The sequence below is a fragment of the Arvicanthis niloticus genome, chromosome X (assembly GCF_011762505.2).
Source record: "Arvicanthis niloticus isolate mArvNil1 chromosome X, mArvNil1.pat.X, whole genome shotgun sequence".
Classification (NCBI taxonomy): Eukaryota; Metazoa; Chordata; class Mammalia; order Rodentia; family Muridae; genus Arvicanthis; species Arvicanthis niloticus.
The window spans coordinates 10,868,112-10,883,207 of NC_047679.1; the positions used below are offsets into that span (position 1 = coordinate 10,868,112).

Genomic DNA, 15,096 nt, shown 5'->3' on the forward strand with positions numbered 1-15,096 from the left:
GGAATACACTGGACTTCAACATCTGGACTCTACCTAGACCCACATACAAATGCAATCACACCCACAAAAGTCTTGGTCACACATTTGCAAACTCACATCATATACATGCATGCAGTTTTTAAAAAGTGTAATGTGATTTATTTTGTGTGTCTGGCTCTTTTTTTTTTCACAGTCCATGAAGACTTTTTATTTATGCTTTACATTTAAAAAAAGAATCCCAGGATTTTCCCTCTGGTATGTTTTCATCTTGCCTCTTCATGGTCCATGATGCCAGCAGAGGTTGTCAACACAATGAAACCAAACTGGCGTGATGGGAGCAGATTGTTCTGCCATTTTTCTAGGTCTTTGAGTTGAACATCAAATCTAGGGCTGATAACTCCACACTTGTTCAACCTGCCCGTGAGGTTCACGACTATCTTCCCAGCTCTGTGGTCATCAATGATCTCGATTTCACCAATGTAGCCATGCTTCAACAACACAGTTAAGTACCAAGGATGACTTTAGAACACGGCCTGATGAGGACCTGGCATTTGCCCCGCTTTTTCGGCGTTATTGATGCTCTTGAGAGCATCCGCCAGAACATTCATTCTCACCGTGGTGACGGTGAGGGAAGATGGCAGAAAGAGAGTAGGAGGGGCAAACGCACCTGTGTCTGGCTCTTTAAGAAAACTGATTGACCCTATAACCTTCAGTGCCTCTTGGAATTCTGGGAACAGGAGAGGATATAAAAGGCCACCAGAGGTTGACAGAGGGGAAGTAGGGTCCAAGTGGCAGAAGAGTATGGTCAGAAAGCAGGGTCAGAGAAGACAGTTGGTGCAGGAAGAAAGACGAGTGAGTAGATCCAGAGAAGGGAACACAACTGATGCAGAAGTGATGGAGCAGAGTGAAAAGAGGAGCCAGGTGAGCCAGGAGAAGCCATATTGTTAGGAGACAGTGGGAAGAGAATTGGGCTAAGAGAGTGAGAGGACAGTTGGTGACAAGTGAGCAGGAGAAGCTGAGCTGAGCAGAGAGGCCAGAACACTGGTTATAGTTTGGAGCTGCTAGTATTGGAAAGTGGGAGAAGGGACTGTTGTTACAGCACACTGTTGGGGAACTGAGGGAGGAGCGATTGAGAGACTTTGGAAGGGGCTGGCCTGGAAACTGGGGTGGGGGTGGGGGCTGATGTTTGTAAGAAAAGGAGACAGAAGAACCTACAGAATACCAAAAGAAAAAAGCTACAAAAAGTTATCGTGAAGAATTGCTTCTTCTTCTGCAAAAGCTGCAATAGCTCTAGTCTAGTCTAGTCTAGTCTAGTCTAGTCTAGTCTAGTCATTACTTAACATCTTTAAGGGTCATGGCACTACATGGGTTCTCTAGCTATTGGCCTTAGCAGGAAGCTTGCCTTGCAATTTGGCTAGAATCATGCTACTGTTCCATGGAACCAAGTTCCCTTCCTTAGCTGATTCTGGATTCCTTGCTTTGTCACTGGTTTGAATGGGAATGGTCCCTGTACGTTCATAGGCTGAGATGCTCCTCGACTACAAGAGAGGGATTAAGTGGTGTGACCTTGTTAGAGTAGATGTCACTGGGGGTGGACTTTAGGGTTTCAAAAATTCAAGGCAGGTTCAGTGTTCAGCAGTCTCAGTCCGTCTCTCTCCCCCTCCCCCTCCCCCTCCCCCTCTCCCTCCCTCTCCCTCCTTCTCCCTATTCCCTATTATCTCTCCCTATCCTCCTCCCTCTCCCCCTACCCCTACCCCCTCTCTTTTTCTCCTTACCTACCTCTCCCTCTCCCCCTCTCTCTACCTCCTTCTCCCTACTCCCTATTCCCTCTCCCTCTCCCTCTGCCCCTCCCTCTCCCCCTCTCCCCCTGCCACTCCCTCTCCTCTCTGCCTATGGATCAAGATGTAGAATTCTCAGGTCCTTCTCCAGCTGCTATATCTGCCTGTGTCCCACCATGCTCCCTGCCATGATGACAATGAATTAAACTTCTGAAATTGTAAGCCAGCCCCAAGTCAGTGTTTGCCTTTATAAGAGTTGCCTTGGTCACGGTGTCTCTTCACAATAGCAGAACACTAAGACAGCTAAAAGCCACTTTTATTTTTGAGCTTTATACACTTAAATTCATCTGGCCCAACTCGTTCACTGCCTAAACTTGGCTGTCCCGCATCTTGCTCTGTAGATTGACCTTGAACTCAGAGATCTGCATGCCTGTCTCCTGAGACTAAAGGCATGCACCACTGCACCTGGACTTAAGCTGTTCTTCACCTAGAACTTGCTCTGTCCCAGCCTAGCCTTGAACTCAGAGATCTGCTTGTCTTTATCCCCTGGAATTAAAAGTGTGTACCACCATGCCTGGATGTAAATTTAGCTGGGTAGGATCTTGCCTCAAAGTCCCATTCCCTTAATCTGGACAGTCTTCCTAGAACATGGGATTCAGCTCTATTCTACTTCCTGTCCCTTTAATTGAACTCTTGAACCGTATATTTTGTATCTTTCCTTTCTCAACTTGCTCCTTTTCTTTAAAATGCTCTTCCTAAGACAGAACTTTAGTAAGCACACAACAGAATTTACACCAGGCTGTTTTGAGACTTCCTGTTTCAAAGCAATTAATCTAAATCTCTTCACCTTAACTTCAGGGCAGAGTCTTCAGACAATGGCAAAAAGCAGCAACATTCTTCACCAAAATACCACAAAAACAGTCTCTAGGCCACATTCTGAAATTCTTCTCCACTGATCTGTCTTGGGTCATGTCAGCACACTTCAAATCACTCTCAGTAACAAAGTCTTCCATATTGCCACTAGGATAGCCCATTAAGCCCCACTTAAAGCATTCTACTGCTTTCCAAATCCAAACTCCCAAAATCCACATTCTTCCAGACAAAGCCATGATCAGGCATATCACAGCAATACCCAGTCCTAGGAACTTCGTTCTTAGAGTTTTACTGCTGTGAGGAGACACCATGACCAAGGCAAGTCTTATAAAGGACAACATTTAATTGGGGCTGCCTTGCAGGTTCAGAGGTTCAGTCCATTATCATCCAGGCATGGAGCATGGCAGCATGCAGGCAGGGATGGTGCAGGAGGAAGGTGAAAGGTCTACAACTTCATCTGAGGGCTGCTAGCAGAATACTGCTTTCCAGGCCACTAGGATGGGGGTCTTAAAGCCCACACCCACATGACACACCTACTCCAACAGGGCCACAGCTACTTCAACAGGGCCACACCTTCTGATAGTGCCACTCCTTGTGCCGAGAATATACACACCATCACACCCAGGTAGAGTCTCTTCTATCTTCAGGATATAATTGGTCAATACATTGTTTTCATTTGTGTCCTATAGAAGCGTTGCTAAGGGATTAAAACCAGAATCATGGGTACCTTAGAAGTGGCTACACCACAGAGGTAAATCTCCCTCACCCTCTGAAAGCATTAATTACCTAGAGATCCTTCTTAGGGAGGAGTGGGATTTCATAAGCCCCTCTCCCTAGCAACTATTAGCTTTCTACCTATGCTCAGGAATGGGAGAGAGGCTCATAAGTATTCTCCCCTCTCCGTGACAGATTATGAAGGTCCAATCTTCTGGAGGTCATAACAGCTGCTAAGACTTCAGGCATGAAAAGGCTATGTCATGTTCTAGAGGCCTGAGTCCACACCTCTCCACCCTCTCCCCTGCCTCTTACATTCTTTTTTTACTTTCTTCCATGGAGTTGCCTGGCCCATGGAGGGGATATGCATACTTGATTTATGGCTGTGAATTCTAAAGTCACATATTGTCAACACTTTGGCCAGTTAAGAATCTCTGCAGTAGCCAGGCAGTGGTGGTGCATGCCTTTAAGCCCAGCACTTGGGAGGCACAGGCAGGTGGATTTCTGAGTTCGAGGGGAGCCTGGTCTACAGAGTGAGTTCCAGGACAGCCAGGACTATACAGAGAAACTCTGTCTTGAAAAAGCAAAAAAAAAAAAAAAAACCAAACAAAAAAAAAAAAAAAAAAAAAAAAAAAAAAAACCATCTCTACAGTAACTGCTATCAGACACTTCTTTGGCAAAATTCAATAGTAGCACTAACTTATGGGCATAAAAATGAATAATTAGAAGAAATTTTGCCTTATACCCAAATTTGTCATTATACTGTACTAAGATACACAAAAGTAAACACCAAAATCAGTCCATGGGACCTTTTTCTGATTGTGTGTTGGCATTATCAATGAATTAAGAGTTTTGATCCCAGTCATAATGTTTACTGCTACTACCATCTCCTCTTGACATTTGACCCTTCTTGCCACAATTGGGATGCTGTATATTTGCTAATAACTAATGGACACTGCTAAACTTGCTAAACCTCAGGGACGATGCTAAAATGCACAAGTAGCTTCTCACTATAAGAATTATCCAGGCCACACCAGCTATAACCCAGAGCTTCAAAACTTCTGCCTTGGAAGTAGGTACATCCACATAGGTACCCTGCTAATATATAGATTTATGCAAGCTATGGATGATGTAACAGAGCAGGGAACATATAAATTTCATCTTTTAACACACACTGTAATAGCTCTATGGATTCCTTTGTTTCTTGAAATATGTCCTCTGTATTCATTATGTTCAGTCTCTCTCATTCCAAGAGACACTAAACTTGTCATTGTCAGACTACAGGGTTCTTCCTGAAGCTATTTTGCTCATCATTTGTACCTACTGGGTAAAATTGGTGAGTTGGGACCAGATTCTCTAAGAGGAGTCTCTGTGGGACAGGTCTGGTCCAGATACTCTAAGAATGAGGGGTGAAGAGCATCTGGGCGGAGCCTTTGAAGATGAGAGGAACAAAGAGCCCAATTTGCCAGGCTCTACACTTAAAACAACTCAGCATGCAGTAACTGTTCTTTGCATCTCCTTGTACCGACAGTCTCTTCAGTACTGGGAGCCATAAGCTGAGGATACAGCTCAGCACTGGGACCTGACACTCTGGTCCAAATGATGTGATAAAGAGGCTAAGTGAATTTGGACCTTCCAAGAGCAGCCCATGATAGCCAGTCCAGCAAGCACAGTACCCTTTAAGGCTGGCATCCATACACATAGTCAGTGTCTTTTCCAGGTGGATGTGTACCTACTGAGTATCCTCCAGGAAACAGAACTCAGGTGCAAGCACAGATTGAGTTCTGAATAACGTGGATACAGAACTTTCAAATGTCTCAGTTGGCACTTGGATCATATAAGTTGTATTCATTGTGTATTTGGTATTTTCATAGATAGTTATATCTAGGGATTCCTAATGTATTCAGAACAAATCATATACATTTTAATTCCTATGGGCACACATGAAGAACGTTTAAATATCCATAAATGAGTTGAGCTATGGGTCGTAGTCTTCCATTCTGTGTGAGTATAATACAAAATGGTTAAGGACATACTTTTAGAACCCTAGAACACAAAGTCCATCCCACAGACCTCTGAGCATGCTACTGCAGCTGGGAAGCATTAGTCTGCCATTATTGTCATTTGCCTTGGGAGTGATCTTCAGTACTTGACATGTGTGATTGTTCTGATGGCCATTCCGTGAGTGTTAGTGCCACAGATGACACGGTAAGGGCACTTCTAGGGAGGGACAAAAATAGCCAGGTTCCAACTTCCATTCATGGATCCCAGTTTCCCTTAAATATAACTTTTCAGCCTGCAACAGAGGACTACTAATTCTGCTTCAAAGGTAGACTATTTTCTCTTCACATTTCATCCTCAGGACTCTATTTCCTTGATGTGTTAAGGCAGCATGCAAAATAATAGGTTTATAATGACATATTCCCATATTCTTGGTTTTAATCAGTCCAAGCCCAATCGCTTTGTCCCACTCCCTATCCTCATTTTCCTAGTCTCCTTCTTTCTCCCTGATTGTCACTGTTACTACTTTCCTGGCCCCTGTATACAGAGTTACTCTTTGTACCTCTCTAAAGACTCCACTCCCCATCTGTTGGGAGTTGACCTTTAGCAGAAAGCAGCTAGAAAGCAGCTATCCACATGCTAGCCACGCCTCCAAGGCTTATGTCATATCCACCTGCCTACAAGGGGCGTGGCAAAAGTGTATAAATACCCTAGATTTCCCTTCAAATAAAGAAACTTGTTCAGAGACTTGACTTGATCAGAACGTCTGTCTTGTCTCCATTCCTTGAGTCTCTTCTCTTCATCCTCACTCTCTCTCCCTCTAGACCCTGACCCGAAGACCAGAGTGGCAGTTTGAAGCCAGGCACAGTGGAGCAGGCCATAACATAGTAACTAACCAGGCTTTTTAAATCTTTTGTGTCAAGTCAGGTAGAGCAGAGCTGGAACACCCATCTTATCATACCCTTTCTAGTTCCATGTCCCCCCCCCAACACAAACTTAAACAAGAACACAAATTTAAACATGGTTATTCATTTGAAGTTAGCCCTGGGCCATCTGTCTTTCTGCATTTGGTTTGTTTCATTGAACACATCCCTTTATCAGCACCTCTGACCCCTCTCTGCATCCTCACATAGTGCTGAGGCAGAGGTCTCTTGTCTCTTCCCTCTCCACAGTTCCATTCATCAGAGCCATATCCATAGGAAGCCACATTACCTCCATCATCCCTAGGAGAGGTACATGGGGCCTTCTGGATCCTACATACAAATGGGATATGAAATGGGCATATGCTCACCTCATAGCATCAGCCATGGAACATTAATTAAGTCTAGACCCGACTACAACCTTTCTTATACCAACACAGGTTATGTGTCCCTTGTCTGTAGTGGCCCAGAACCCTAGGTCTTATTTGTACTATCTATGTCCTTCAGATATAAGCCTTAATTCTGCTATTCCATAAGCTCTTCTGCCTTTGCTGTCATTTGGGTCTGACCTTGGACTTGGCTCTGTTAAGTATCTGCTTCATCGTCTATTCATGTTCGTATAAAATCCTAAATCCCTGTCTGTGCATCTTATCTTTCTAGAGTGGCACCTTGTCCCCAAGGCCTGTTGTAAATGTTAGTCAATCTTCACTATTGAGCCATACCCCAGGCTAAGGAGAAGTATTCTTTTAAAAAAAGAATTATTATTCATTTTAATGTATGTGAGCACACCGTTGCTGCCTTCAGACACACCAGAAGAGGACATCAGATCCCATTACAGATGGTTGTGAGCCACCCTGTGGTTGCTGGGAATTGAACTCAGGACCTCTGGAAGAGCAGTAGGTGCTTTAACTGCTGAACTATCTCTCCAGCCCCCAAGAAGTATTCTTTATTGTGAGTTTTGGTAAGTACTGCTCACAACACTTTCCCTGTGATGACTCTATTGTCTTCCTAAACTTGTCCCAGTGTTGCTCCCTAAATTCTGTTCTAGGGACCTAGGTCAATGATAAGATCACTTAGAAATGTATTCAATCACACCATGTATGGTAGTCTACTCTTGTAAGCCCAGTACTCCAGAAGCTGGAGCACAAATAGCACAATTGGGCTATTGGGTGAGTTCCAGTATCGCCTGGGATACATGATTAGAACATGTTTCAGTAAACAAAAATAAACAAAAAGAAGAAGATATTTATTATAGCCCAGGAGAGGCTATGATCCTGACTACTTGGAAGTTGACAGAGGGCAATTGCAAATTTGATGCCGGCCTGGGTGATTTAGTGAAAACTCATCTGAAAGTGACACTCAGTGTGTATGGTAATTTTGATAGTCTGAGTATCTCAGAAAACTCTAGGACATAACAGTAAAAGTTCCACTTTTGGGGCTGGAGAGATAGCTCAGCAGCTTAAGAGCACTGACTGCTCTTTCCGAGGTCCTGAGTTCAAGTCCCAGCAACCACATGGTGGCTCACAACCACCTGCAATGGGGTCTGATGCCCTCTTCTGGTGTGTCTGAAGACAGCAATGGTGAATACATAAAATGAAAGTAAATAAATAAAAAAAACAAGTAAGTTCCACTTTTCCCCATGTGTGAGGACATTTCTGAAAGTAAGCATGTTGTGGGATCTCTCGTCTAATCACCAAGTGAATCTGTTGGAGATGTCACATGGTGTTGGTAGTTATGTGGGAGGCAAGAATTTTTGAGGAATTAGCTCACTAAAACCGTGTACTTGAGTCTGTTTCTTACCTTGGACCCTTCTTATATTCTTTGTTGGCCACCCTAATCCAAGATGAAGGGAGGAACAGCCTCTCCTGTATGCTGCATGTGTAGGAAAAGCACCCATCAACTGAACCTACTGAAACCAGAAGCCCAGAGTAATCTTTCGACCTTTCCTTCTTTCAGTATTTTGTCAGCACTGAAGCAGTAACTACTAGTCAGTGCAGCTCAGTGGTAGAGCCCTTGCCTCTCCTGCAGGAGGACCTGGCTTCCATCCCTAAAATCAGACATTACAACTTACTCCCAAAAAGCTAAAATTAGAGGGTAAAAAAATAACTTTGATTTTCATAGAAGTGAGCATCTGTCTATACTGAGCCTCAGGGTCTTTGGCAGATGAAGGTCCAATGTGTTGTCAAGCAAAGCCAGATTCTCCCACATCACAGAATTTGGATTTGTCACCTGTGTGCAGACAGGGACCTACAAAACTAAAAACTGAAATGAGATGGTTGTATCTAGACACATTTCTAGTGTAGCATGGAAGGTAACAGGTGGCCCTAGTGATGACTTGCGTATGTGTGTGCAAGACACATGTTAACATGAACAAATAGATGCCTGCTTGGCGATCCTAGGCAAGGGGAGTGTACCTCAGTGCAGGGATGACTGACACATAATGCCTCGGGTAAATACAGGGCACACAAACAGCAATATGCATTAGGTATATACCTTGCTGAATGGAATATTGATAGACTTATTATATTTCCAATTCTTTGGGTTCTTTTGTGCATGTTTGCATGGATGTGGTGTGTGTGTGTGTGTGTGTGTGTGTGTGTGTGTGTGTGTGTGCCCGTGGGTGCACATACATGCATTCAATTGTGAATATCAGAGGACACTGTCAGAGAGCCAGTTCTCTCTGTCCACCATGTAGGTCTTCAGGATTGAACTCAAGTCGACTGGTGTGGCAACAGATCCTTTATCACTGAGCCATCCAGCCTGCTTGAAACCTTGGTATTCTATCAGAGTGGTGGTCACACAGTAAGACAACACTAACAGAGTGCTTAGCAGGTGCTACCCCTAGTGCTGACCAGATGCTTGCCATATGACAAGATCTATGTTTGACAAGTGTCTGGGACACAAAGAGCAATCCTAGTGGGGCTCAGCACAGTGATAATAATAATAGGAAATGTTTGGCACCAAGTCAGAAGATTCCTAACAGAGTGTTTGACACATCCTACAAAATTGCTAAGAGAACAAACACTTGACACATGCTTAACTCAGAACTCTAGTAAACTTTTATAAATAAATAAATAAATATGTATGTGTATATATAGTGCTGATATTTAGTCTTTCAAAGATTTAGCTGGGACCCGAATTCCCACTCCATCCTTCTTCCACCGTGGGCTTATTTCGACTCTCTGTGGTTGAGACTAGAAAGAGAAGGAAGAGAAATGCTAGTGAGTTGCCACCACCTACTCACCGCTCTGTTTCCTCCTGTCCCTCACAGCCTACATGCTTTCCTTCCACCCAGCCTCAGAGCCTCTGCTCCACAAGCAAACCCTCTGCTACAGCACAGGAGATGCCTCACCTTGTCTTTGAATTCTTTAGCCAGAGGAAGATATGGCCTATAATTTGAGTCTTAACCTGGTATTTAGAAGCCCATAGCATCCTGGCTAGGGAAGGTCTCCAAACTACCCACCAATGGAGTAAAGGAAGCATGACATATTACTTCTGGTTCAGTGTTGCACCCCAAAAGACTAGAAGTGGATGATTGGATAGGGTCCAATATAATATGGGAGATATGTGTGTGTTCTGGGCATTACGAGATGTGTCAGAGGACCGCTTACAGATTCAATAATCATCATCATCTTCTTCAGGATCACTAATCTCTGCATATCTCACTCTCTTCTTCCTCTCTCGAAGCCGGTATTTCCAGGGATTTATGTAAACGGTACCCGATTCTGAAATGTGGAGAAGTTGGTACGTGAGAGCTAGGTCACATAGGCTCTTTTCTCATCAGAAAAGAACAGGGCTTGTCCATCCAAAGAGCCCATGGGCCTTTACATCTGCTGGCTCACAGAGATTGAGATGTCAGCCATACAGCAGTACAGACCAAAGGCCAGTTTGGGTTATCCACCCAGTGTACTGTCTGGTCGCCATCCCCTGATATAGATTTCCTATTTCATCCTCCATTAGGAGGAGGACCCAGTGACCATTCACTTATATTGTATGGATTTCAGAGTTAACTCTGGAAACCCCCAGTCCATAAAAAGTCAGGTGCCTCTAAGGGTTCCTCTGGCTGGGGGCTGTGAGGCAGACAGTTCTCAGGTATAGATATGTCCTAAAGTTGATCATAGTAGAAGGGGTACACCATGAAAGCCCTGTCGTTTCTAGTGAGACAAGTGCATGGGCCCTTCAGAGAGCAGAAGCCAGCTGGCGATCCCTACGTGGAGAGTGAGTGTCAGGATGAAAGAATGTGCAGACTCTGAGAGAATACTAAGAGAAGCATCACCTGGGCTTCAGAAACGAAAGAAGACATGACTGCACTTCAGTAGTTTCAGTACATATGAGTGAGCCAGTGGAACTGCTCTTTGGCCAATAATTTAGCACAGTTGTGGCAATGCTCATTACTAGTGCTCTAATTATTAAAATGCTCTAATTGAGGACACACAGGTCTGGTACTGCAAGTTCCACTAAGAACTTGTGGTGGCACAGTCCCCACAGGGAAACTATGATTTTGCTAAATGAATGTAGTATAAACTGCCTTCTAAATTCATATGTCTCTACCCATAGGTAAGTGAGCTCTCAGACAGCATCAGAGAAGTTGTTTTGTACAGTGAGTGGTGGCTGATGCAGAAACTCCCATCTGGTTAGACTGCACAAAGTAAGTGTCTATGGATTGTCCAGATAAACATCAAACAAAGTCATACACCTTCCTCCCAAGCTCAAGTTCCATCGCAGAAGGTGGCATGGATGGAGAGATTTTTGAGAGGCAGAAGACATTAGGACCAGAGCAATGTAATGTTTGAGGGACATGACACGGTTGTTAAACTCATGAACACACAGTAGGCGTCTTTGCTCCCATGAGACCTGCACAAGATCAAGCCTGCCAGCACTCTAGCATGGAGTGAGTAGGAGCGTCTATGCTGTCAGCCTCTGTGAGTAGCTCTTAACAATGGGTGGCTTTTATGGGGGGAGAGTCAGTTTTCTTTAAGAGTATGGCCCTTGGTAGGTCAACCGTACTCTAGTGGATGGTTCTACATCCCACAGTATGTAGAGAGCAGAAATTGGGCTTGGGTTTGTTTTTTTTTAATAAAAAAGTATGGATGTTGGGAGAAAAACAACTAGGAAAGATGTTTTACATTCATTAGATGAAAGGGTGGGGTATGTATGAATATGATTAAAATACATTATATAAAAGCCTCAAAGAATTAAATAAATACCACATTGAAAAACAATACATTATGTTAAGGAGTAAGAATCAGATTGCAGCCAACCTGTTAAGTAGAAACCATGCTTTCCAGAGGTAAGTTCTTCTCTGATGTCATGAATACAAATTGTCACTGACACCAGCTTTAAAAGAGAATCAGAGATAAGGCATTTTGGCAAATAGTAATCGACAGGGGGCATTTCTGCTACTTGATTTAGGGTGTTCTAATTTGCTCGATAATATTGAGGACAGGACCTGGCTAATAAATAAAAACATCACACACCGAAATTAATCAGACCCAAAGATTCAATGACTTTCCATATAGTTAGAATTGGCATTTGAAACAGCATGTGAAGTTTCACATTAAAATTTGCACTTTAAGTATAAAATATACATTTATGTACTTATCCTCCACCAAACAGAAAACTATCCTCAACAATGTGGACATGAACTGAGGGACAAACGGGGTGCACTCCGACAGAAAGAGGTGATACTCGCCTTTATCCGTTTTCTCTGTGTCACACCACAAGCTCTGTCAGAGGATTCATCTACAGACAGTGACAAATAAGAAAGTTTTGTTTGTTAGTAAATATTGCAAAGGCTCAGAATCCTGCTGATTTAGGGAAGGCCAGAGTGGAGAGTGAGCCCACTCATGGAGGAGGGGCTGGTGGAGCATGGCTCTCTTTCACCTGACTAATGACAGGTGTCCTTCTAGAAGTCTCCTTCTTTTGTGAGGAGGGGGGTTAGAGACAGGGCTTCTCTGTGTAGTCCTGGCTGTCCTGGACTCACTCTGTAGACCAGGCTGGCCTCGAACTCAGAAATCCACCTGCCTCTGCCACCCAAGTGCTGGGATTAGAGGCATGCACCACCACTGCTCGGCTGGAAGTCTCCTTCTGATTGTTTAGGAGGTGTCAGCTAAGCCTCATCACTGTCTCTCACCCTGTCCCAGTACATTTTTTATGCCTCATAGTAGTAAATTGATTTCAGGAAAATGTTGAACTGTCTAAGTTTTCCGATATAGAATAATGAAAAAAATTGACTTAACACATGAAATGGTTCGAACAGTTCAGTGTTCCCTGTGTGAGGAAGGATAGGTTATTGGGCTCAGTGCTTTTGGGGGCTACCTAGCATGATAATTCTTCTTTATTCCCAAATACTGTGCATAAATTTCAGACCCAGAGCTTAGATCAAGTAAAATGCTTGGAGGAGCTTGTCCAACCTGACTGACTTGCCTGAGGACTCTCAAGCCAGTGGAACACAGGACATTCTGTCTTTGAAGGTGTTACACACTGGCCATTTACTTACTATCCAGAATAATGTAGACAATAAGGTTTTAGGATTTTATATGACAGGATCTTCTACATAACCCTCAGAATGTTCTCCGCACAGCCCTGATTTGAAGAAGAGCAGAGCTGCCTGTGACCTTCCCAGGCATCTTGACTGAGAAGGGTCTTTCACAGCCCTCCCTAACCACTCACCTTCACTATCAGGAATTTCAACACATTCGACCAGGGGTCGCTTGGCCTGCTCCTTGCAGCGCATGAAAACTGGTTGGTTCACTGTGACCCCTAAAAGGAAGCAAAGTGCTTGTTGTTTAATAGGCAGCACAAAGAGGGGAAATGCCTGCTAGGGTCTGGGGTACAGCACAGATCTTAAGGCCCACAAGAGGCCTGAGCCCTATTGCCTATGGTCTATGCTGTCAGCCGTGCACAGGGTAGGAAAAAGCAGCAAGTTTGGCAGCCCCTTGACATTTGCCATAAAGAAAGGGATCATGGGAGAGGGCCCTGCTGTGTGTCAACAAGAAGATATGGCATAACGAACAAACTGGAGACCCCCAGGCTGCTCTGAGCCCAGATTTCCTGTTACCTAGGCCCATCATTCGGTCATAGTTTCTTTTCATATACACGTAGGCACTTTTCTGCCATTTGGTCAGCTTTCCCCACTCTTCATCTGAAAAGTATGCAGAAATATCCTGGATGGCCTAGAAAAGAAGAAAACGTAAACTCTGGCAACTGCTCTGCTAGATGTGTATGCCATTCCTCCCAGAATGCCCTCTGTCTTGGAGGACCTTAGTGGTCCACCCAGAGAATCAAGATAATCAAGCCTGGGAAACGTGAGGCTCGAGCGAGAGATGTGAGTAACAGCCTTTTCCCCAGCCACTAGAAATGACCAGGGCTGCTCATTTGTGCTCCTCATAGCATTTGTGCATGGAGAGAAATCCTGAGACTTAGGAGGCCCAGTGGAGACTGTAGTCCTTGTCTCAAGTGCCTCTGATTTCCACCTTCTGATAAGTCATTCTACAATGGTCCTTGGTCACTCAGCTGCTTCTGTCCACCCACGACCTGGAGACCTCCTCACCTTGCGTATATTCTTTGGTTCATAAAACACATCCACAGGGATCTTGGCACAGGAACTCACTGTTTTCCTGTCAGTGGGACCCTTGTGATTTTGAAAAGACATCATCTTGTCTTCTTCAGGCTCAAGACAAAACGTCCTGTGTAGGAAGGAGTTGCAAATAGATAGTAACAGTCAGTGCCTGAAATCTTCTTCTGCTCCTTTTCACCCCAAAATTATCTTTATTAAGTCTATGGGAGAGTTAGTGGTTAGGAACCAGTTGGGGTCTAGGAACATATATGAAGGTATCTTGAGTCTTTGAGAGTGGGTCAAGCTTCTGTCCTGATTAGTTGCCCTGAAATGTTCATTGAGATTATCAGAAAAGAGAAAGCTATTGAATTAGGCAAGCACATGTTCTCACTCATGCGAGGAAAGTGAAAACTGATTCCCTAGAAGATAAGAATGAAACAGTTGTCACTGGAAGATGGGTGGTGAGGAGTTCAGAAGAAGAAGGTACACCAAGCACCAAATGCAGGCAGAGAGGAAGCATAGCTGCTAGTGTTTTACAGTGCCCTTTAGTTTGTAGCTACAGATTGTACAGTCTGTAAGGGAGGAAAAGAAGCCAGAGTTCCCTTCTTGTGCCTGTAACGCAGGGCAGTTGGGAGACTGAGGTAGAAGGGTCGTCGTATGTTCAATGCCTGTCTGAGTCAACTATGAAGTGAGATCTAGGCCAGTCTGAGCAATATACAACTAAATCCTGTCTCAAAGATTCTATCGGGGCTTAAGTTGTAGCTTAGTACTAGGGTTCTTACCTTCCATGTGAGAGGCTCTTGCATTAACCCCCTAGTTTTACCAGAAACATAGTAGGAGAGGTCATAAAGCTTCACTCACATGGAAATGAATTCGTAAGGACAGAGAAATATGAATGAACCATATTTGATGAGCACACACAGGTGTATCTTGAAGCATCATACTTCTCTTATATGTCACCTCCCATGCTCTTTTCCTATAGTCTCTTCCAGCTCTGGGTAGGTTCCTTAACATTGCCAGAGTCTTCCCTTCATTAGTAAGCAAATGCTTTAACCTTTCATTTAACTAAAAAGTAATAGACACTGAGAGGCTTCACCCTGCAGCTGATGGAAACAGATGCAGAGACCCACAGCCAAGCATTGGGCAGAGCTTAGGGAGTCCTGCAGAAGAGGAGTGGAGGACTGTAGGAGCCAGAGGGATCAAGGACACTAGAAGAAAACTTAAGAATCAAATGACTTTGGCCCATGGGGGTTCATGGAGACTGAACCACCAA

The 15,096-nt window shown here is 44.1% G+C and overlaps 2 protein-coding genes and 1 pseudogene across 7 annotated transcripts in view; 1 reads left to right on the plus strand and 2 right to left on the minus strand.

Moving 5' to 3' along the window:
• The window catches only part of LOC143435525 (uncharacterized), a 230,881-nt gene that overhangs the window by 98,854 nt on the left and 116,931 nt on the right, over nucleotides 1–15,096 (plus strand). For all 6 annotated transcript variants that reach the window (XR_013105897.1, XM_076918509.1, XM_076918506.1 and 3 more), the window contains one exon: nucleotides 6,170–6,232. Coding sequence is in view for 5 of the 6 variants with exons in the window: in XM_076918509.1 (XP_076774624.1) it covers nucleotides 6,170–6,232 (63 nt within the window). In the remaining variant the exon portion in view is untranslated. The remainder of the gene's footprint in view (nucleotides 1–6,169; nucleotides 6,233–15,096) is intronic.
• Nucleotides 187–587, minus strand: LOC117694196 (small ribosomal subunit protein uS8 pseudogene; annotated as a pseudogene).
• Nucleotides 9,881–14,612, minus strand: LOC117694194 (protein SSX4-like). Its single transcript, XM_076918540.1, has 8 exons — nucleotides 14,606–14,612; nucleotides 14,215–14,242; nucleotides 13,818–13,953; nucleotides 13,326–13,440; nucleotides 12,938–13,027; nucleotides 11,958–12,007; nucleotides 11,527–11,602; nucleotides 9,881–9,990 (listed from the first exon to the last, which is right to left on the minus strand). Exons 1-8 carry the CDS (start codon nucleotides 14,610–14,612, stop codon nucleotides 9,881–9,883), a joined length of 612 nt encoding a protein of 203 aa, XP_076774655.1.

Coding starts and splice junctions, on each gene's coding strand:
- LOC117694194 (XM_076918540.1), bottom strand. Junction 13,441..13,817: donor AACCAAAGAATATACGCAAG/GTGAGGAGGTCT, acceptor CTTCTTTTCTAG/GCCATCCAGGATATTTCTGC. Junction 11,603..11,957: donor CACAGAGAAAACGGATAAAG/GCGAGTATCACC, acceptor TCTCTTTTAAAG/CTGGTGTCAGTGACAATTTG.